This window comes from Nerophis lumbriciformis, linkage group LG22, assembly GCF_033978685.3.
Source record: "Nerophis lumbriciformis linkage group LG22, RoL_Nlum_v2.1, whole genome shotgun sequence".
Classification (NCBI taxonomy): Eukaryota; Metazoa; Chordata; class Actinopteri; order Syngnathiformes; family Syngnathidae; genus Nerophis; species Nerophis lumbriciformis.
In genome coordinates, this window is record NC_084569.2 from 6,407,459 (window position 1) to 6,431,458 (window position 24,000).

The window sequence follows — 24,000 nt, forward strand, 5'->3', positions numbered from 1 at the left end:
CACTTTTTACAGTAAACAAATGGTAAAACAGTACTAAACAATTGCATTAAAAAAAAAATTGGTGTCATTATTAACTTTCTGTCCAAGCTTGTATAATCTACTGCCTTGTTCAATTGTAAAAAATATTCTGTGCCTAAAATTCACATTTCTATCACAATTATCATACTGTAAACATGGTAAGCTAACTTCATTAAAATTAATAGTCCTGTCAATAGCATGGAATTACAATTCAAATGTAGTTTTTTTGTAAGCCTTTCAAAAGAATTCAAAATATGAAAAATGAATGAAAATTAATTGAAGCCATCAGACACTTGAAAAGTGGCACATCACATCTCTAATGTAATCATTTGAACTTTTCAACAGAAATAGCACTGCAAAAATATTAAGGACATACTTCTGTATTTTGGTAGTTATGCTGTCAACATTTAACAAGATTTCTTCAACTGGGACTTGAAAGCATAAATAGTATAAACACTTTTAACAGTATAACAGTACTAAACAATTCCAATAGATAACATTGGTGTCATTACCTTTTTGTGGCTAAAATCCGAAAAACGTTGAAAGTTTTCCACTTGTATCGCTAGCAACGGCATTAGACTTGTGTTTTTTTGTCCCAACGTGGTCTTTTACATCGCTAATTCCTCCGTGTCCGATCGAAAAATCTTGTCTGCACAAGGTGCAATTGGCGTAGTTTTCACCCTTTTTGGAACAGATAATTATTCCCGGATAGGCTTTTGAATATTCTTCACGGAATGACTGCAGTTTTCTTTTCGGTTTAAGACTCGTTTGCGATTTTTCTCCGGCTGATTCCATGATCGTTCGCTCGTTTGGAAACAATGGCAACTGGTGCCTCGTGCTTGGCAGCGGTGCTATAAATAGCCTCGCGCATTTAAAAAAAAAAGTTTTTTTTAATTAATGAAAAACCGTATTTTTTATCACTGCAACCGTAACCCGGAATAGGTTGATGAAAACCGTACTAATTACGGGAAAACCGGAGTAGTTGGCAGGTATGTCTTACTAATAATGCGCCACACTTTGAACCAAAACCAAACAAGAATGACAAACACATTTCGGGAGAACATCTGCACCTTAACACAACATAAACACAACAGAACAAATACCCAGAATCCCATGCAGCACTGACTATTCCGGGCTACATTATACACCCCTGCTACCACCAAACCCTGCCCCCACCCCAACCCTGCTCCCCCACACATCAACCCCCCCCCCCTCCGTGCGTCGGTTGAGGTGGGCGGGGTTTGGTAGCGGGGGTGTATAATGTAGCCCGGAAGAGTTAGGGCTGCATGGGATTCTGGGTATTTGTTCTGTTGTGTTTATGTTGTGTTAAGGTGCAGATGTTCTCCCGAAATGTGTTTGTCATTCTTGTTTGGTGTGGGTTCACAGTGTGGCGCATTATTAGTAAGAGTGTTAAAGTTTTTTATACCGCCACCGTCAGTGTAACCTGTGTGGTTGTTGACCAAGTATGCCTTGCTATCAGTTACGTGAGCAAGCAGAAGCCCCATAGAACTTGTGGCTAGGCTGGCACGTTAGTTGTAGTGGGCGCTAAATGTTGTACCTTCAGCAAGAAAAAAAACTTTGTATGCTGTGTTATTTCATTTTAAATTTCAAAAGATTTTTGTGGCTCCCATTGTTTTCTTTAATTTGTGAAACTGGTCAAAATGGCTCTTTGACTGGTAAAGGTTGTCGACCCCTGCACTAAACTTAAAAGTACGGACACACTTTGTCATGCTATTGAAATTGAATAGAAGGTGTGTCCAAACTATTTTCTCTTTACTAAACCAACCAACTGCTCCTCACCCCACAACTCTTACTTAATTATGTGTGAACATTTTACCTTTCTTTGCAATACTTTGGGCTTTTACCTCATGTCAAGTCCATTGAGGAACAGAATGCGGTCACCCGGCTTTAGACCCGCTTTGTCTGCTGCACTCCCTTCACGAGAAAATAGAAGAAAAGGTAATTGTGTGAGGTATGCACAGTGCAGGGCAAAATAATCATCATCTTTTTATCAATATTGAAAACTCAAGTATCCACTATGTTAGATAAAACATGGTGCTTGGCACTGGTTGGCAATCTACTTGCGGTGTAGGGTGGGTACAGTAGGTGCCAATGTGATGTCATCATGTCAGTTGTAATGAAATAGTGCAGTGGTTGTCAAACTGCGGTACGCGGGCGAAAAAATTATCACTTGATTAAATTACGGTGTTTTATTTTCCTATATTGAAACACAGTGTCAGACTCTGCTGCATCGCGTGGACATCGGGGGCGGTACCTCTGGATTGGCAGACCGGGGTGGTGGTTCCTCTCTTTAAGAAGGGGAACCGGAGGGTGTGTTCTAACTATCGTGGGATCACACTCCTCAGCCTTCCCGGTAAGGTCTATTCAGGTGTACTGGAGAGGAGGCTACGCCGGATAGTCGAACCTCGGATTCAGGAGGAACAGTGTGGTTTTCGTTCTGGTCGTGGAACTGTGGACCAGCTCTATACTCTGGGCAGGGTCCTTGAGGATGCATGGGAGTTTGCCCAACCAGTCTACATGTGTTTTGTGGACTTGGAGAAGGCATTCGACCGTGTCCCTTGAGAAGTCCTGTGGGGAGTGCTCAGAGAGTATGGGGTATCGGACTGTCTGATTGTGGCAGTCCGCTCCCTGTATGATCAGTGTCAGAGCTTGGTCCGCATTGCCGGTAGTAAGTTGGACACGTTTCCAGTGAGGGTTGGACTCCGCCAAGGCTGCCCTTTGTCACCCATTCTGTTCATAACTTTTATGGACAGAATTTCTAGGCGCAGTCAAGGCGTTGAGGGGATCTGGTTTGGTGGCTGCAGGATTAGGTCTCTGCTTTTTGCAGATGATGTGGTCCAGATGGCTTCATCTGGCCAGGATCTTCAGCTCTCACTGGATCAGTTCGCAGCTGAGTGTGAAGCGACTGGGATGAGAATCAGCACCTCCAAGTCCGAGTCCATGGTTCTCGCCCGGAAAAGGGTGGAGTGCCATCTCCGGGTTGGGGAGGAGATCTTGCCCCAAGTGGAGGAGTTCAAGTACCTCGGAGTCTTGTTCACGAGTGAGGGAAGAGTGGATCGTGAGATCGACAGGCGGATCGGTGCGGCGTCTTCAGTAATGCGGACGCTGTATCAATCCGTTGTGGTGAAGAAGGAGCTGAGCCGGAAGGCAAAACTCTCAATTTACCGGTCGATCTACGTTCCCATCCTCACCTATGGTCATGAGCTTTGGGTTATGACCGAAAGGACAAGATCACGGGTACAAGCGGCCGAAATTAGTTTCCTCCGCCGGGTAGCGGGGCTCTCCCTTAGAGATAGGGTGAGAAGCTCTGCCATCCGGGAGGAGCTCAAAGTAAAGCCGCTGCTCCTCCACATGGAGAGGAGCCAGATGAGGTGGTTCGGGCATCTGGTCAGGATGCCAACCGAACGTCTCCCTAGGGAGGTGTTTCGGGCACGTCCGACCGGTAGGAGGCCGCGGGGAAGACCCAGGACACGTTGGGAAGACTATGTCTCCCGGCTGGCCTGGGAACGCCTCGGGGTCCCACAGGAAGAGCTGGACGAAGTGGCTGGGGAGAGGGAAGTCTGGGCTTCCCTGCTTAGGCTGCTGCCCCCGCGACCCGACCTCGGATAAGCGAAAGAAAATGGATGGATGGATGGATGGATGGAAACACAGTGTTACTGTTCAAACTGTGCGTGATGTTACAGTGGGCAAAAATATGAAATATACATGTTAAATAGAACTTCTGCCTTATTTTTTAATGAATACTTAGGCCTGTTGCGCTACTGCAGTGTTTTTCAACCTTTTTTGAGCCAAGGCACATTTTTTTCCATTGACAAAATCCCGAGGCGCACCACCAGCAGAAATCATTTTAAAAAACGAAACTCAGCATCCGATATTGACAATAAAAAGTCGTTCTCGCAATTGTTGGATATGAATTTAAACTAGAGATGTCCGATAATGGCTTTTTTGCCGATATATACGATATTGTCCAACTCTTAATTACCGATTCCGATATCAACCGATACCGATATTGACAGTGGTGGAATTAACACATTATTATGTCTAATTTTGTTGTGATGCCCCGCTAGATGCATTAAACAACAAGGTTTTCCAAAATACATCAACTCAAGTTATGGAAACATTTATTTATTTATTTTTTTGTCATAAAAAAATACAATCATGTGTGCTTACGGACTGTATCCCTTGCAGACTGTATTGATATATAATGTAGGAACCAGAATATTAATAACAGAAATAACCCTTTTGTGCAAATGTGTTTTTTATGTTGATTTAATAAATAAAAAAATAAAAAAATAAAATAATTTTTTTATTTTAATTATTTCTTGTGCGGCCCGGTACCGGTCCGTGGATCGATTGGTACCGGGCCGCACAAGAAATACTTTTTTTTATTTTTTATTAAATCAACATAAAAAACACAAGACACACTTACAATTAATGCACCAACCCAAAAAACCTTCCTCCCCCGGTACCAATCGATCCATGGACCGGTACCAGGCCGTGGCCCGGTGGTTGGGGACCATTGTCTTAAAGCATCTCTTCCTGAGGGTGTTTCAGTGTTATAACTTCACCTTTATCTTTACTTTTTAAGCCAAAATACGTCCATTCTCCCTTTTTGTCTACACACTGAGTCTGCTTGCAAGTACTCTGTGTGTGCGCGCTGCCGAACATGCTCCTCTGCTCGTAAAACCAGCAATATCATGACGTGAAGACGTGCCGTCGGCCCTTTAAGAATTTTTTTTTCAAAATTGGGACCTGTCGGAGGCAGATATTTACATATATCCGAATTTAAGTGTTACTTCTTTTTATTTCATAATCATATTACAAAACAGCTAGTGTTTTTCTTCCAATTGTGGTCTTTTGGTTGTCTGCAAAACTGTGCGCTTAACCTTGAAGTGAGGAATGTTAGAGAGAGAGATAATAAGCATGTGTTTTGGCTAGCGAGACATGACTGCCAGGGGGGGGGGGGGGGGGGGGGGACTTAAGAGGAGAGGGGGTTTGGTCAAGAGGGGAGACCATCTTAGCCGAGCGACTGAATGTTCTATGCTGGACTGGTCTCAATGTATATATGCAAAGCTTTGCAAATATATTACAAAATACCTGTTCTGTCTCTGGGGGTTTTTAAACTCAGTTTTAAGTGTCGTAAAGAGCTTGGGAGGGATGATCACACTCTCATAATGGTAAAGACTTCATGTTAAACTTACCCGGGATAACAGAGTCGATCCACACAGGAGCGTGACCTCGGAGAGTGAAGCCAAAGCTCATGTTGCCCTTGCATACTCGCACCGTCCTGCAGAAAGCAATGGAGGCTTGCTATTAAATGTAATGCACAGGTGTCAAAGTCAAGGCCCGGGGGCCAGATGTGGCCCGCCACTTCATTTTATTTGGCCCTGGAAAGCCTGGAAATAATTTGTATCAATAAAGTACTGTAACTTGTCTTATTAAATGTATCCTTTCTTTGTATTTTGGGAGAGAAAAAAAAATATATATATATATATATATATATACCGTATTTTCCGCACTATTAGCCGCACCTAAAAACCACAAATTTACTCAAAAGCTGACAGTGCGGCTTTTAACCCGGTGCGCTTTATATATGGAATAATATTAAGATTCATTTTCATAAAGTTTCGGTCTCGCAACTACGGTAAACAGCCCCCATCTTTTTTCCCCGTAGAAGAGGAAGTGCTTCTTCTTCTACGCAAGCAACCGCCAAGGTAAGCACCCACCCCCATAGAACAGGAAGCGCTTCTTCTTCTACTGTAAGCAACCACCCGCCCGCGTAGAAGAAGAAAAAGCGCGCGGATATTACCGTAAGTTTCATTTCCTTTGTGTGTTTACATCTGTAAAGACCACAAAATGGCTCCTACTAAGCGACAGGGATCCGGTTCATGAAAAGACGCAATCTCTCCATCCGCACACGGACTACTATTTCACAGCAACTGCCTAAAGACTTTCAAGAAAAGCTGGCTACTTTCCGTGCATATTGTAAAAACAAGATAGCTGAAAAAAAGATCCGGCCAGAGAACATTATCAACATGGACGAGGTTCCACTGACTTTTGATATTCCTGTGAACCGCACTGTGGATACAACGGGAGCACGTACGGTGAATATTCGCACCACAGGGAATGAGAAGTCATCCTTCACTGTGGTTCTAGCTTGCCATGCTAATGGCCAGAAACTTCCACCCATGGTGATATTCAAAAGGAAGACCTTGCCAAAAGAGACCTTTCCAGCCGACGTCATCATAAAAGCTAACTCGAAGGGATGGATGAAGAAAAGATGAGCGAGTGGTTAAGGTAAGTTTACGCGAAGAGGCCGGGTGGCTTTTTTCACGCAGCTCCGTCCATGTTGATATACGACTCCATGCGCGCCCACATCACGCTGGTTTTTAATATATTATTAAAGTTTGACTGACCTATCTGACTGTTTTTTTGACATTCCTTTAGCGCAGTTAGATGCGGCTTACAACACCGGGCGGCTTATAGGTGGACAAAGTTTTGAAATATGCCGTTCATTGAAGGCGCGGCTTATAACCCAGGGCGCCTTATGGTGCGGAAAATACGGTATATATATATATATATATATATATATATATATATATATATATATATATATATATATATATATATATATATATACATACTCCATGTAATTGCAAATTATGTTAACTTAAATATTGTCTAATTATGTAAAAATATATGATCAAATATTCAAACCATGTTTTAAATCGAAATAAATACTAATAATAATGATTTCAAAGAAAGTTATCCATCAAATTGTGCAATGTAAAAGTAGCAATAGATTTCATGGTAAAATTGTGAAATGTACTTTGGTTTTTACAGCATTTTTCTCTAAATGAAAAAAAAAAACTGTACATTTTTTACTGTAATAAACTGTGGTGCCGTTTTGGAAAAATCTACAGTTGTTGATTTGCCGTAAAAAAAAACACCCAAAAACTGGCTGCTCAGGTGCCAAAATGTTACTGTAAAATTGCAGTTTTTTTTATTGACAGTAAAAAATAAATGTAAATTTTACAGTGAAATTCTGGCAACTAAGCTGCCTTTTTTTTTTTACCATAAGCAGTACTGTTTTTCCATTTACAGTAATATACACTACCTTTTGAGGTGAAACCTTCTTTTTTTTTTACATGTTAGTTTAAACAAAAATCTACTAATAAAATACATTAAAAAAATGTGTAATAATAGTATTCACTGTTAGAAGCGGCCCTCTGGGGCCAAACATATATAACTGCGATGTGGCCCTCAGTGAAAACCACTTTGACACTTTTGATGTAATGTAATGAACAAACCGTTTTGACCGTTTTACCATAAAAACAGCACTACTGTTTTTCCATTTACAGTAATATACACTACATTTTGAGGTGCAACATACCAAATTTTTTTTTTACATTTTAGTTTAAAAAAAATCTACTAATAAAATACATTAAAAAAATGTGTAATAATAGTATTCACTGTTAGAAGCGGCCCTCTGGGGCCAAACATATATAACTGCGATGTGGCCCTCAGTGAAAACCACTTTGACACTTTTGATGTAATGTAATGAACAGACCGTCTTGACTTTGTCAAAATTGAAAAAATAAATAAAAAAACTGTCCTTTTTTTTACTGTAATAAACTGTGGTGCCGTTTTGGCACTTACAGTAATACTCTGAAAAATGTACAGTTGTTGATTTGCGGTATAAAAAAAAACAAAAAAAACTGGCTGCTCAGGTGCCAAAATGTTACTGTAAAATTGCAGGTTTTTTTTTTATTGACAGTAAAAAATGTATGTACATTTTACAGTAAAATTCTGGCAACTGAGCTGCCTTTTTTTTACCATAAAAACAGCAGTAGTGTTTTTGCATTTACAGTAATATACACTACATTTTGAGGTGACATTATTGCAACTTACCATATTTTTTTTACATTTTAGTTTTAAAAAAAATCTACTAATAAAATACATAAAAAATGGTGTAATAATAGTATTCACTGTTAGAAGCGGCCCCCTGGGGCCAAATATAACTGTGAGGTGGCCCTCAGTGAAAACCACTTTGACACTTTTGATGTAATGTAATGAACAGACCGTCTTGACTTTGTCAAAATTGGAAAAAAAAAAAAAAAACAGTACTTTTTTTTACTGTAATAAACTGTGGTGCCGTTTTGGCATTTACAGTAATACACCGAAAAATCTACAGTTGTTGATTTGCGGTAAAAAAAAACAACCAAAAAACAAACTGGCTACTCAGGTGCCAAAATTTTACTGTAAAATTGGAATTTTGTTTATTGACAATAAAAAATAAAGGTCAATTTTACAGTAAAATTCTGGCAACCGAGCTGCCTTTTTTTTTTTTTTTTTTTTTTACCATAAAAACAGCAGTACTGTTTTTCCATTTACAGTAATATACACTACATTTTGAGGTGACATTATTGCAACTTACCATATTTTTTTTTACATTTTAGTTTTTAAAAAATCTACTAATAAAATACATAAAAATGGTGTAATAATAGTATTCACTGTTAGAAGCGTCCCTCTGGGGCCAAACATAACTGCGATGTGGCCCTCACACTTTGACACCTCTGATGTAATGTAATGATTGATTCTTGTCAAAATAGAGAAAATAAATATAATTTTGGCCTATGTTGTTATTGTGAAGTATTGTTACAAACACACAATAACACAATAACGCTTCACACTGACCTGCAGTTGGTCGCAGCACCGCCGGAGTGGCCGGCGATCAGCGACGTCGTCTTCCGCATCCCTCGGGCCGGCGGGATGGCGCCTTCCTCCGCGTGGGTACGCGGCACAGAACTGGCCCGGGTGGAGACCAGGAGGTGTTCGGGGTGGTCCTCGCTCCGGCTCCGGCTTCGGCGTAGGCGGCTACGGCTGGGGTCGCTGAAGCTCCGCCCCTTGATGCGGCTCATCAGGCTTTGGGAAACCACCTCGTCGAAACGCTCCCGATGCTTCTTGGGGATGAAGATCCTGGAGAACATTGTGGAGATTTTCTTAAGCTCTGTGGGCAAACCTTACACGGTCAGTCAGGATCTAAACTTCTAATCTGAATACATGTTTATTCCACAGGCAGAATACATTTAATTGATTCCAAAAGAGTCATTCCAAATCTTGAAGGTAATAAATACATGAATGTGTGTGTGTGTGTGTTTGTATTTCTACCCTTCTTGAGACATGAAGAAGGAAAAGTATCTTCCATATGAGGAGGTGTGAACAAGTGATGACATAAATCATGGTCCCAAAACCATTGCATCTAATAGAGAGCCAAATACTACAGTCCGTGAACATTGCTCCAAAGTCGGGAATACATAAAACCATTGCATCTAATAGAGAATGTCTCATTTGCACCCCTGCTGGTGACATCTATCAAAATGAGGGTGGTCCCAAAAAGGAGGGATGTTTCACATTGACTGTGTGTCGCTTTTAAAAGTGCTCCCCCCTTTGGTCAACATATGAAATAACAAGTGTGTGTAAGAAATTGGAATGCGCCCCCTTTGGCCAAAATGTATTTAAAAAATAAATAAATATGTATATAGAGACATACTGTAATAACTTGAAGTAAATAATGAAGATTAAAAACCAATTACCAACAAAAAATTCAAAAAATATATAAAATAACTAAGCAGTCTTTTTGTCACAATGTGTCGACTTTTTTTCTTATAAAATTGGGAACAATTTCTCATATTCTTTCTGTTTCTGTAATATTGCAATATTTTCTCGTAAAATTATGACTTTTTTTAATGTAAAATTATTACTTTTGAATGCAAAATGGTGACATTTGTCATATAAAATTCTGACTTGTATCACAATATTGCCCATTTTTTGGTTGTTCTTGTAGAATAGTGAAATTTTTTGGAGTTTAATTATGACTTTTGTCATAATTTTGCCAAGTAAAATTCCCATTATTATAATATTGCCAACATTTTAAAGTTTTCTTATGAAATTGTGACTTTTGTAGAATAAAATTACCACTTTTTTCATAAGATTGCCAACATTTTAAGCTTTTCTTGTAAAATTGCGACTGTTATTGTGTCAAATTCCAACTTTTATCATAATATTGCACAAATGTTCAGTTTTTCTTGTAACATTTTGACTTGAGTTGAGTAAAATTACGACCTCTATCATAGTACTAGAGTTAGGCATTTTTCGGAGGTCTCAAGAAGGTAACAAGTACAAGAATGTGTATGTGTGTGTGTGTGTGTGTTTGTATTTCTACCCTTCTTGAGACATGAAGAAGGAAAAGTATCTTCCATATGAGGAGGTTGTGAACACGTGATGACATAAATCATGGTCCCAAAACCATTGCATCTAATAGAGAGCCAAATACTACAGTCCGTGAACATTGCTCCAAAGTCGGGAAAACCATTGCATCTAATAGAGAATGTCTCATTTGCACCCCTGCTGGTGACATCTATCAAAATGAGGGTGGTCCCAAAAAGGAGGGATGTTTCAAATTGACTGTGTGTCGCTTTTAAAAGTGCTCCCCCCTCTGGTCAACATATGAAATAACAAGTGTGTGTAAGAAATTGGAATGCGCCCCCTTTGGCCAAAATGTATTTAAAAAATAAATGAATATGTAAATAAAGACATACTGTAATAACTTGAAGTAAATAATGAAGATTAAAAACCAATTACCAACAAAAAATTCAAAAAATATATAAAATAACTCTAAGCAGTCTTTTTGTCACAATGTGTCGACTTTTTTTCTTATAAAATTGTGAACAATTTCTCATATTCTTTCTGTTTCTGTAATATTGCAATATTTTCTTGTAAAAGTATTACTTTTTTAATGTAAAATTATTACTTTTGAATGCAAAATGGTGACATTTGTCATATAAAATTCTGACTTGTATCACAATATTGCCAATTTTTTGGTTGTTCTTGTAGAATAGTGACATTTTTTGGAGTTTAATTATGACTTTTGTCATAATTTTGCCAAGTAAAATTCCCATTATTATTATAATATTGCCAACATTTTAACGTTTTCTTATGAAATTGTGACTTTTGTAGAATAAAATTACCACTTTTTTTTATAAGATTGCCAACATTTTAAGCTTTTCTTGTAAAATTGCGACTGTTATTGTGTCAAATTCCAACTTTTATCATAATATTGCACAAATGTTCAGTTTTTCCTTGTAACATTTTGACTTGCGTTGAGTAAAATTACGACCTCTATCATAGTACTAGAGTTAGGCATTTTTCGGAGGTCTCAAGAAGGTAACAAGTACAAGAATGTGTATGTGTGTGTCTGTGTGTGTTTGTATTTCTACCCTTCTTGAGACATGAAGAAGGAAAAGTATCTTCCATATGAGGAGGTTGTGAACACGTGATGACATAAATCATGGTCCCAAAACCATTGCATCTAATAGAGAGCCAAATACTACAGTCCGTGAACATTGCTCCAAAGTCGGGAAAACCATTGCATCTAATAGAGAATGTCTCATTTGCACCCCTGCTAGTGACATCGATCAAAATGAGGGTGGTCCCAAAAAGGAGGGATGTTTCAAATTGACTGTGTGTCGCTTTTAAAAGTGCTCCCCCCCTCTGGTCAAAATATGAAATAACAAGTGTGTGTAAGAAATTAAAGTGCTCCCCCTTTGGCCAAAATGTATTTAAAAAATAAATAAATATGTAAATAAAGACATACTGTAATAACTTGAAGTAAATAATGAAGATTAAAAACCAATTACCAACAAAAAATTCCAAAAAATAAATAAAATAACTCAAAGCAGTCTTTTTGTCACAATGTGTCGACTTTTTTTCTTATAAAATTGGGAACAATTTCTCATATTCTTTCTGTTTCTGTAATATTGCAATATTTTCTTGTAAAATTATGACTTTTTTAATGTAAAATTATTACTTTTGAATGCAAAATGGTGACATTTGTCATATGAAATTCTGACTTGTATCACAATATTGCCCATTTTTTGGTTGTTCTTGTAAAATAGTGAAATTTTTTGGAGTTAAATTATGACTTTTGTCATAATTTTGCCAAGTAAAATTCCCATTATTATTATAATATTGCCAACATTTTAACGTTTTCTTATGAAATTGTGACTTTTGTAGAATAAAATTACCACTTTTTTTTTTATAAGATTGCCAACATTTTAAGCTTTTCTTGTAAAATTGCGACTGTTATTGTGTCAAATTCCAACTTTTATCATAATATTGCACAAATGTTCAGTTTTTCTTGTAACATTTTGACTTGCGTTGAGTAAAATTACGACCTCTATCATAGTACTAGAGTTAGGCATTTTTCGGAAGTCTCAAGAAGGTAACAAGTACAAGAATGTGTGTGTGTGTGTGTGTGTGTGTGTGTGTGTGTGTGTTTGTATTGCTAGCCTTCTTGAGACATGAAGAAGGAAAAGTATCTTCCATATTAGGAGATGTGAACAAGTGATGACATAAATCAATAACATTGCATCTAATAGAGAATGTCTCATTTGTGGTGACATCTATCAAAATGAGGGTGGTCCCAAAAAGGAGGGATATTTCAAATTGACTGTGTGTCGCTTTTAAAAGTGCTCCCCCTCTGGTCGACATATGAAATAACAAGTGTGTGTAAGAAATTGAAGTGCTCCTCCTTTGGTCAAAATGTATTTAAAAAATAAATAAATTTGTAAATAAAGACATACTGTAATAACTTGAAGTAAATAATGAAGATTAAAAACCAATTACCAACAAAAAATTCAAAAAATATATAAAATAACTAAGCAGTCTTTTTGTCACAATGTGTCGACTTTTTTTCTTATGAAATTGGGAACAATTTCTCATATTCTTTCGGTTTCTGTAATATTGCAATATTTTCTTGTAAAATTATGACTTTTTTTAGTGTAAAATTATTACTTTTGAATGCAAAATGGTGACATTTGTCATAAAATTCTGACTTGTATCACAATATTGCCCATTTTTTGGTTGTTCTTGTAGAATAGTGACATTTTTTGGAGTTTAATTATGACTTTTGTCATAATTTTGCCAAGTAAAATTCCCATTATTATAATATTGCCAAAATTTTTAAGTTTTCTTATGAAATTGTGACTTTTGTAGAATAAAATTACCACTTTTTTTCATAAGATTGCCAACATTTTAAGCTTTTCTTGTAAAATTGCGACTGTTATTGAGTCAAATTCCAACTTTTATCATAATATTGCACAAATGTTCAGTTTTTCTTGTAACATTTTGACTTGCGTTGAGTAAAATTACGACCTCTATCATAGTACTAGAGGTAGGCATTTTTCGGAGGTCTCAAGAAGGTAACAAGTACAAGAATATGTATGTGTGTGTGTGTGTGTGTGTGTATTGCTAGCCTTCTTGAGACATGAAGAAGGAAAAGTATCTTCCATATGAGGAGGTGTGAGCAAGTGATGACATAAATCAATAACATTGCATCTAATAGAGAATGTCTCATTTGCACCCCTGCTGGTGACATCTATCAAAATGATGGTGGTCCCAAAAAGGAGGGATTTTTCACATTGACTGTGTGTCGCTTTTAAAAGTGCTCCCCCTCTGGTCAACATATGAAATAACAAGTGTGTGTAAGAAATTGGAATGCGCCCCCTTTGGCCAAAATTAATTAAAAAAAATAAAAATAAATATGTATATAGAGACATACTGTAATAACTTGAAATAAACAATGAAGATTAAAAAACAATTACAAACAAAAAATAAAAATGTTTTACTAAAACCTTACCTTTTTTATATTTGCATAGTATGCATATATTATTAATGTTGTAAATACACATCTTTATATATCTAGAAAGGCTGGTCCTAAAGAGGTAGGCATTTTTCTCAGGTCTCAAGAAGGTAAAAAAACAAGAATGTGTGTGTGTGTGTGTGTGTGTGTGTGTGTGTGTGTGTGTGTGTGTGTGTGTGTGTTCTTGTATTTCTACCCTTCTTGATACATCAACAAGGAAAAGTACCTTCATGGTCCCAATACAGAAAACCATTGCATCTAATAGAATGAATTGGAATTTTAAATTGTTTTTTACTGAATGAGTCACCCAGAATGTACATGAAAATAAAGAATGTGGGATTCCCAATATCTACTATGAAGGATAAAACACTGAATATTGACAACATCTGAACGTCACTATAACCCCTCTCCATCCACATATTTTACAATCAAGCGAAACACAACAAAAATGCAACAAACAGCGAAATATGAACGCGAAGGGTAAAAAAACAAAAAAAAACACCTACAATCTGATATATGTGATATATCACTAAGCTTTAGAACTTTGTTGTAAAAATCTCCTTCCAAGTCCCACATAAACACTCTGTGGAAACGCTCCCCACCCACACTGCTTGGTACCTCGTCTGAGCTGCTGTGACTTAGATTACCATAGTAACTAATTAGATGACCATATTAACTAATTAGATGACCATAGTAACTAATTAGATGACCACAGTAACTAATAAGATGACCATAGTAACTAATAAGATGACCATAGTAACTAATTAGATGACCATAGTAACTAATTATATAACCATAGTAACTATTTAGATGACCATAGTAACTATTTAGGTGACCATAGTAACTAATTAGATGACCATAGTAACTAGATGACCATAGTAACTAATAAGATGACCATAGTAACTAATTAGGTGACCATAGTAACTAATTAGATGACCATAGTAACTAATTAGATGACCATAGTAACTAGATGACCATACTAACTAATTCGATTACCATAGTAATTAGATGACCATAGTAACTAATTAATGACCATAGTAACTAATTTGATTACCATAGTAACAAATAAGATGACCATAGTAACAAATAAGATGACCATAGTAACTAATAAGATGACCATAGGAACTAATTAGATGACCATAGTAACAAATAAGATGACCATAGTAACTAATTAGATGACCATAGTAACTAATAAGATGACCATAGGAACTAATTAGATGACCATAGTAACTAATTAGATGACCATAGTAACAAATAAGATGACCATAGTAACTAATAAGATGACCATAGGAACTAATTAGATGACCATAGTAACTAATTAGATGACCATAGTAACTAATAAGATGACCATAGTAACTAATTAGATGACCATAGGAACTAATTAGATGACCATAGGAACTAATTAGATGACCATAGTAACAAATAAGATGACCATAGTAACAAACAAGATGACCATAGTAACTAATAAGATGACCATAGGAACTAATTAGATGACCATAGTAACTAATTCGATTACCATAGTAATTAGATGACCATAGTAACTAATTAGATGACCATAGTAACTAATTAGATGACCGTAGGAACTAATTAGATGACCGTAGGAACTAATTAGATGACCATAGTAACTAATTAGATTACCATAGTAACTAATTAGATGACCATAGTAACAAACAAGATGACCATAGTAACTAATAAGATGACCATAGTAACTAATTAGATGACCATAGTAACTAATTAGATTACCATAGTAACTAATTAGATGACCATAGTAACAAACAAGATGACCATAGTAACTAATAAGATGACCATAGTAACTAATTAGATGACCATAGGAACTAATTAAATGACCATAGTAACTAATTAGATGACCATAGGAACTAATTAGATGACCATAGTAACTAATAAGATGACCATAGTAACTAATTAGATGACCATAGTAACAAACAAGATGACCATAGTAACTAATAAGATGACCATAGTAACTAATTAGATGACCATAGTAACTAATTAGATTACCATAGTAACTAATTAGATGACCATAGTAACTAATTATATTACCATAGTAACTATTTAGATGACCATAGTAACTATTTAGGTGACCATAGTAACTAATTAGGTGACCATAGTAACTAATTAGATGACCATTGTAACTAGATGACCATAGTAACTAATTTGATTACCATAGTAATTAGATGACCATAGTAACTAATTAGATGACCATAGTAACTAATTAGATGACCATAGTAACAAACAAGATGACCATAGTAACTAATTAGATGACCATAGTAACTAATAAGATGACCATTTTAACTAATTAGATGACCACAGTAACTAATTAGATGACCACAGGAACTAATTAGATGACCATAGTAACTAATTAGATCACCATAGTAACTCATTAGATGACCATAGTAACTCATTAGATGACCATAGTAACTAATTATATTACCATAGTAACTATTTAGATGACCATAGTAACTATTTAGGTGACCATAGTAACTAATTAGATGACCATAGTAACTAGATGACCATAGTAACTAATTTGATTACCATAGTAACTAGATGACCATAGTAACTAATTTGATTACCATAGTAATGAGATGACCATAGTAACTAATTAGATGACCATAGTAACTAATTAGATGACCATAGTAACTAATTAGATGACCATAGTAACTAGTATGTCATGCAGATTTCAACCATTGAAAGACTTAGTATAGTTGAAGACTTAATTAGGGTCATTATAAAAGATGAGTGCACATCATAATGGCAGCTACACTTTCCATCTTAAACATCTAAAATAATTATTTGGGAATGTCCGGCGGGCCAGATTGAAAAGATTAACGGGCCACATGTGGCCCCCGGGCCTTAATTTGCCCAGGTCTGCTACAGCACATCATTTTACCGACCCATTTTGAACCATTTTTTTTATGTACGGCGGTAAAAAAAAAAAAGGAGGTATTTTTCTCTTTGCCTAAATTATTTAACTTCAGAAGACTCGATTCTCTGGTTTATGACGCCAATTATATTCCGAGAGCAAGAGAAACGGGATCGACCCAGAAATGTGTTTAACAATCTGTATAAAGTCACGGCAAATTGCTTCTACTGTACATACAGTCGCCTCACTTGGCCAGTTGCTATGTTCTGCATCCTTCCTACAAAATGATGCAGCCATCGTTATCATCTCAGCTCCTCACACGTCTCCAGAGTGCTTTGCATCTTCCACAATGCCCCACTTCTATTGAGCATCTATACACACACACACGCACGCACGCACACACACACACACACACACACACACACACACACACACACACACACACACACACACACACACACACACACACACACACACACACACACACACACACACACACACTTGTATTTGTTACCTTCTTGAGACCTGAGAAAAATGCCTACCTCTTTAGGACCAGCCTTTCCAGATATATAAAGAAGTGTATTTACAACATTAATAATATATACATACTATGCAAATATAAAAAAGCTTGTTGTGGAAAATAAGTTGAAATTTCACAAGAAAAAGGTCACGATTTCACAAGAAAAACTTTGAATTTTGGCAGTATTATAATAAAAATCGTCATTTTACTCAAGGCAAGTCAAAATGTTGCAAGAAAAACTGAACATTTGTGCAATATTATGATAAACGTTGGAATTTTACTCAATAACAGTTGCAATTTTACAAGAAAAGCTTAAAGTTTTGGGAATTTTATGAAAAGACTCGTAAATTAACTCGACAAAAGTCATAATTTTATAAGAAAACCTTAAAAATGTTGGCAATATTCTAATAATAGTAAATACTTTTTCTCAAAAAATGTTACTATTTTACAAGAACAACAAAAAAATTGGCAATATCGTGATAAAAGTCAGAATTTTATATGACAAATGTCCCCATTTTGCATTTAAAAGTAATAATTTTACATAAAAAAGTAATAATTTTACATAAAAAAGTAATAATTTTACGAGAAAATATTGCAATATTACAGAAACAGAAAGAATATGAGAAATTGTTCCCAATTTTATAAGAAAAAAATCGACACATTGTGAGGAAAAAGACTGCTTTTAATTAATTTATTGTTTTTTGAATTTTTTGTTTGTAATTGGTTTTTAATCTTCAATATTTACTACAAGTTATTACAGTATGTCTCTATAAACATATTTATTTATTTTTTTTAAATTAATTTTGGCCAAAGGGGGCGCATTTCAATTTCTTACACACACTTGTTATTTCATATGTTGACCAGAGGGGGGAGCACTTTTAAAAGCGACACACAGTCAATTTGAAACATCCCTCCTTTTTGGGACCACCCTCATTTTGATAGATGTCACCAGCAGGGGTGCAAATGAGACATTCTCTATTAGATGCAATGGTTTTTATGTATTCCTGACTTTGGAGCAATGTTCACGGACTGTAGTATTTGGCTCTCTATTAGATGCAATGGTTTTGGGACCATGATTTATGTCATCACTTGTTCACACCTCCTCATATGGAAGATACTTTTCCTTCTTCATGTCTCAAGAAGGCTAGAAATACAAACACACACAAACACACACACATTCATGTATTTATTACCTTCCTGAGACCTCGGAAAAAAGCCTACCTCTTTAGGACCACCCTTTCTAGATTTTATATGAAAAAAGTCGACACATTGTGAGGAAAAAGACTGCTTTTAGTTAATTTATTGTTTTTTGAATTTTTTGTTTGTAATTGGTTTTTAATCTTCAATATTTACTTCAAGTTATTACAGTATGTCTCTATAAACATATATATATATTTTTTTTTAATTAATTTTGGCCAAAGGGGGCGCATTTCAATTTCTTACACACACTTGTTATTTCATATGTTGACCAGAGGGGGAGCACTTTTAAAAGCGACACACAGTCAATTTGAAAAATGCCTCCTTTTTGGGACCACCCTCATTTTGATGGATGTCACCAGCAGGGGTGCAAATGAGATATTCTCTATTTTTTGTTTTTTGTAATGTGCTTAAGGCCGATGACAAAGGAGTCACGGACCACAGATAGCCCCTGTACCGCACTTTGGGCAACCCAGCTGTAGAAGCTAACTGTTAATGGCCACTATAGTCTTAGTAGCGTAGTGTATTTGTTCATCCTACGGTCACATATGGGTTGTCTTACGTCAGCACCGGAAGTCGTAAAATCAGCTGTTCACCTGGCGGGTTTTTTCAGGGATGAATAGGGAAGTCCTTCTTTAGCTTGTTTTATCATATATTGCTGCCTTTGCACCTGTCAATGTTTACTTTTGTATGCACATTAAATCAACAAAAAAATCCTGACTTTGGAGCAATGTTCACGGACTCTAGTATTTGGCTCTCTGTTAGATGCAATGGTTTTCTGTATTGGGACCATGAAGGTACTTTTCCTTGTTGATGTCTCAAGAAGGGTAGAAATACAAGAACACACACACACACACACACACACACACACACACACACACACACACACACACACACACACACGCGCACACACAAAAACAAACAAAAAACATAAGGCGTGACAGGCGGTGCAGTTTTGTTGTTAAAAATTGGAGCACTTCTCTTTTGTACACTGGATGCTGTTAGGCAGAAGGGTTATGATATCTCTCTAATTGGCGCTTCCATCAAAACAGCGTGGCAGCGAGTGTAAAATGTTGGCAATATTATAATAATAATCGGAATTTTGCTTGGCAAAAATTATGACAAAAGTCATAATTTTACTCAAAAAATGTCACTATTTTACAAGAACAACAACAACAAAAATTGGCAATATTGTGATAAAAGACTGAATTTTTATAGGACAAATGTCCCCATTTTGCATTTAAAAGTAATAATTTTACATAAAAAAAGTAATAATTTTACATAAAAAAGTAATAATTTTACGAGAAAATATTGCAATATTACAGAATCAGAAAGAATATAACAAAAAAGTCGACACATTGTGAAAAAAAAGACTGCTTTCAGTGATTTTTTTTTTTTTGATTTTTTGTTCGTAATTGGTTTTTAATCTTCATCTTTACATTATTTACTTCATTAAGTCCTTCTTTAGCTTGTTTTATCATATATTGCTGCCTTTGCACCTGTCAATGTTTACTTTTGTATGCACATTAAATCAACAAAAAAATCCTGACTTTGTAGCAATGTTCACGGACTCTAGTATTTGGCTCTCTATTAGATGCAATGGTTTTCTGTATTGGGACCATGAGGGTAGAAATACAAGAACGCACACGCACGCACACACACACGCACGCACACACACACACACACACACACACACACACACACACACACACACACACACGCACACGCACACGCACACGCACACACGCACACACACACACACACACACACACACACAAAAACAAACAAAAAAATTAAAGCTGCAAGCAGCGATGGGCGGGAACGACTTTGACGGCGCATAAAATCCAAACCGGAGCAGTAATTAAAACTCTTTGGTCAACTTTTAATCAGAAGGGTTCAATCTCTCTCCTGTGCTAGTTTGAAGCCGACACGACAAACGCGCTCAGAGGAGATAATGTTTGAAAAAAGGTGACCGGTTTTTACAAAACTTTTGTTTTGAAGGGGGAATTGCAAACTTCCTGTTGATTTTTACTGGGGGTTGTCAATATATGAAATGTAGGTCTAAGTGAGACCTACATAGAGGTTGTTGTTTCTTACTGGAAGTTACAAGCAGTTTTGTCTGAGTTTTCTTCCTCGGAGCAGTTGTGTCTGTGTTTTCTTCCTAGGGGGCGCTAGAGCGCAATTTTGAGTTTTGGGGTTGGGTTTTTTATTAGATCACAATTTTTGCCAGTCCTGGTGTGTGTGTCCAGTTTGGTGAGTTTTGAAGCATGTTAAAGGGGTCAAATTACAGCTCAAAGAGGCAAAAGTGACTGTTTTTAGTAAACTTTTGTTCTGAAGGGGGAATTGCCAACTTCCTGTTGATTTTTACTGAAGGATGTCAATGTATGAAATCTAGGTCTAAGTCAGACCTACATAGAGGTTTTTGTTTCATGTCTCTACGACATTTCTACCCGAAGTTGCAAGTTGTTTGTCTGTGTTTTTTCCTAGGGGGCGCTAGAGCACAATTTTGAGTTTTGGGGTTTGGTTTTTTATTAGATGGCAATTTTCGCTAGTCCTGATTTGTGTGTCGAATATGGTGAGTTTTGAAGCATCTTAAGGGGGTCAAATTACAGCTCAAAGAGGCGTCGGAATAATAATAATAAAACGGACAAAATACAATAGGGTCCTCTGTCCCAAAGGGACATTGCGGTCCCTAATAAGGCGTGACAGGCGGTGCAGTTTTGTTGTTAAAAATTGGAGCGCAACTCTTTTGTCCACTGGATGCTGTTAGGCAGGAGGGTTATGATATCTCTCTAATTGGCGCTTCCGTCAAAACAGCGTGGCAGCGAGTGTAAAATGTTGGCAATATTGTGATAATAATCGGAATTTTGCTTGGGAAAAATTATGACAAAAGTCATAATTTTACTCAAAAAATGTCACTATTTTACAAGAACAACAACAACAAAAATTGGCAATATTGTGATAAAAGACTGAATTTTTATAGGACAAATGTCCCCATTTTGCATTTAAAAGTAATAATTTTACATAAAAAAGTAATAATTTTACATAAAAAAGTAATAATTTTACGAGAAAATATTGCAATATTACAGAATCAGAAAGAATATAACAAAAAAGTCGACACATTGTGAAAAAAAGACTGCTTTCAGTGATTTTTTTTATTTATTTTTTGTTCGTAATTGGTTTTTAATCTTCATCTTTACATTATTTACTTCATTAAGTCCTTCTTTAGCTTGTTTTATCATATATTGCTGCCTTTGCACCTGTCAATGTTTACTTTTGTATGCACATTAAATCAACAAAAAACCTGACTTTGGAGCAATGTTCACGGACTCTAGTATTTGGCTCTCTATTAGATGCAATGGTTTTCTGTATTGGGACCATGAGGGTAGAAATACAAGAACGCACACGCACGCACACACACACACACGCGCGCACACACACACACACACACACACACACACACACACACACACACACACACACACACACACACACACACACACACACACACACACACACACACACACACACACACACAAAAACAAACAAAAAAATTAAAGCTGCAAGCAGCGATGGACGGGACCGACTTTGACGGCGCATAAAATCCAAACCGGAGCAGTAATTAAAACTCTTTGGTCAACTTTTAATCAGAAGGGTTCAATCTCTCTCCTGTGCTAGTTTGAAGCCGACACGACAAACGCGCTCAGAGGAGATAATGTTTGAAAAAAGGTGACCGGTTTTTACAAAACTTTTGTTTTGAAGGGGGAATTGCCAACTTCCTGTTGATTTTTACTGGGGGTTGTCAATATATGAAATGTAGGTCTCAGTGAGACCTACATAGAGGTTGTTGTCTCTAAGACATTCTTACTGGAAGTTACAGGCAGTTTTGTCTGAGTTTTCTTCCTCGGAGCAGTTGTGTCTGTGTTTTCTTCCTAGGGGGCGCTAGAGCGCAATTTTGAGTTTTGGGGTTGGGTTTTTTTATTAGATCACAATTTTTGCCAGTCCTGATGTGTGTGTCCAGTTTGGTGAGTTTTGAAGCATGTTAAAGGGGTCAAATTACAGCTCAAAGAGGCAAAAGTGACTGTTTTTAGTAAACTTTTGTTCTGAAGGGGGAATTGCCAACTTCCTGTTGATTTTTACTGAAGGATGTCAATGTATGAAATCTAGGTCTAAGTCAGACCTACATAGAGGTTTTTATTTCATGTCTCTACGACAGTTCTGCCCGAAGTTGCAAGCAGTTTTGTCTGTGTTTTTTCCTAGGGGGCGCTAGAGCACAATTTTGAGTTTTGGGATTTGGTTTTTTATTAGATGGCAATTTTCGCTAGTCCTGATTTGTGTGTCGAATATGGTGAGTTTTGAAGCATCTTAAGGGGGTCAAATTACAGCTCAAAGAGGCGTCGGAATAATAATAATAAAACGGACAAAATACAATAGGGTCCTCTGTCCCAAAGGGACATTGCGGTCCCTAATAAGGCGTGACAGGCGGTGCAGTTTTGTTGTTAAAAATTGGAGCACTTCTCTTTTGTACACTGGATGCTGTTAGGCAGAAGGGTTATGATATCTCTCTAATTGGCGCTTCCATCAAAACAGCGTGGCAGCGAGTGTAAAATGTTGGCAATATTGTGATAATAATAATCGGAATTTTGCTTGGGAAAAATTATGACAAAAGTCATAATTTTACTCAAAAAATGTCACTATTTTACAAGAACAACAACAACAAAAATTGGCAATATTGTAATAAAAGTCTGAATTTTATATGACAAATGTCCTAATTTTGCATTTAAAAGTAATAATTTTACATAAAAGTAATAATTTTACATAAAAAAGTAATAATTTTACGAGAAAATATTGCAATATTACAGAATCAGAAAGAATATAACAAAAAAGTCGACACATTGTGAAAAAAAGACTGCTTTCAGTGATTTTTTTTTTTTGATTTTTTGTTCGTAATTGGTTTTTAATCTTCATCTTGACATTATTTACTTCATTAAGTCCTTCTTTAGCTTGTTTTATCATATATTGCTGCCTTTGCACCTGTCAATGTTTACTTTTGTATGCACATTAAATCAACAAAAAAATCCTGATTTTGGAGCAATGTTCACGGACTCTAGTATTTGGCTCTCTATTAGATGCAATGGTTTTCTGTATTGGGACCATGAGGGTACTTTTCCTTGTTGATGTCTCAAGAAAGGTAGAAATACAAGAACACACACACACACACACACACACACACGCACTAACTAACAAAAACATAAGGCGTGACAGGCCGTGCAGTTTTGTTGTTAAAAATTGGAGCACAACTCTTTTGTACACTGGATGCTGTTAGGCAGAAGGGTTATGATATCTCTCTAATTGGCGAGTCCATCAAAACAGCGTGGCAGCGAGTGTAAAATGTTGGCAATAATATAATAATAATCGGAATTTTGCTTGGGAAAAATTATGACAAAAGTCATAATTTTACTCAAAAAATTTCACTATTTTACAAGAACAACAACAACAAAAATTGGCAATATTGTGATAAAAGACTGAATTTTTATAGGACAAATGTCCCCATTTTGCATTTAAAAGTAATAATTTTACATAAAAAAGTAATAATTTTACATAAAAAAGTAATAATTTTACGAGAAAATATTGCAATATTACAGAATCAGAAAGAATATAACA

The 24,000-nt window shown here is 36.3% G+C and overlaps 1 protein-coding gene across 4 annotated transcripts in view; it reads right to left on the reverse strand.

The window, feature by feature from the left end:
- Window positions 1–24,000, reverse strand: part of grid2ipa (glutamate receptor, ionotropic, delta 2 (Grid2) interacting protein, a) — a 138,727-nt gene that overhangs the window by 52,735 nt on the left and 61,992 nt on the right. For 3 of the 4 annotated variants that reach the window (XM_061974350.2, XM_061974353.2, XM_061974351.2), the window contains 3 exons: window positions 8,737–9,018; window positions 5,241–5,326; window positions 1,884–1,953 (listed from right to left, as the gene is read on the reverse strand). In XM_061974350.2, coding sequence (XP_061830334.1) covers window positions 1,884–1,953; window positions 5,241–5,326; window positions 8,737–9,018 — 438 coding nt within the window. Of the gene's footprint in view, window positions 1–1,883; window positions 1,954–5,240; window positions 5,327–8,736; window positions 9,030–24,000 lie in introns of those variants that run through there. The other variant, XM_072915834.1, reaches the window with a different exon arrangement.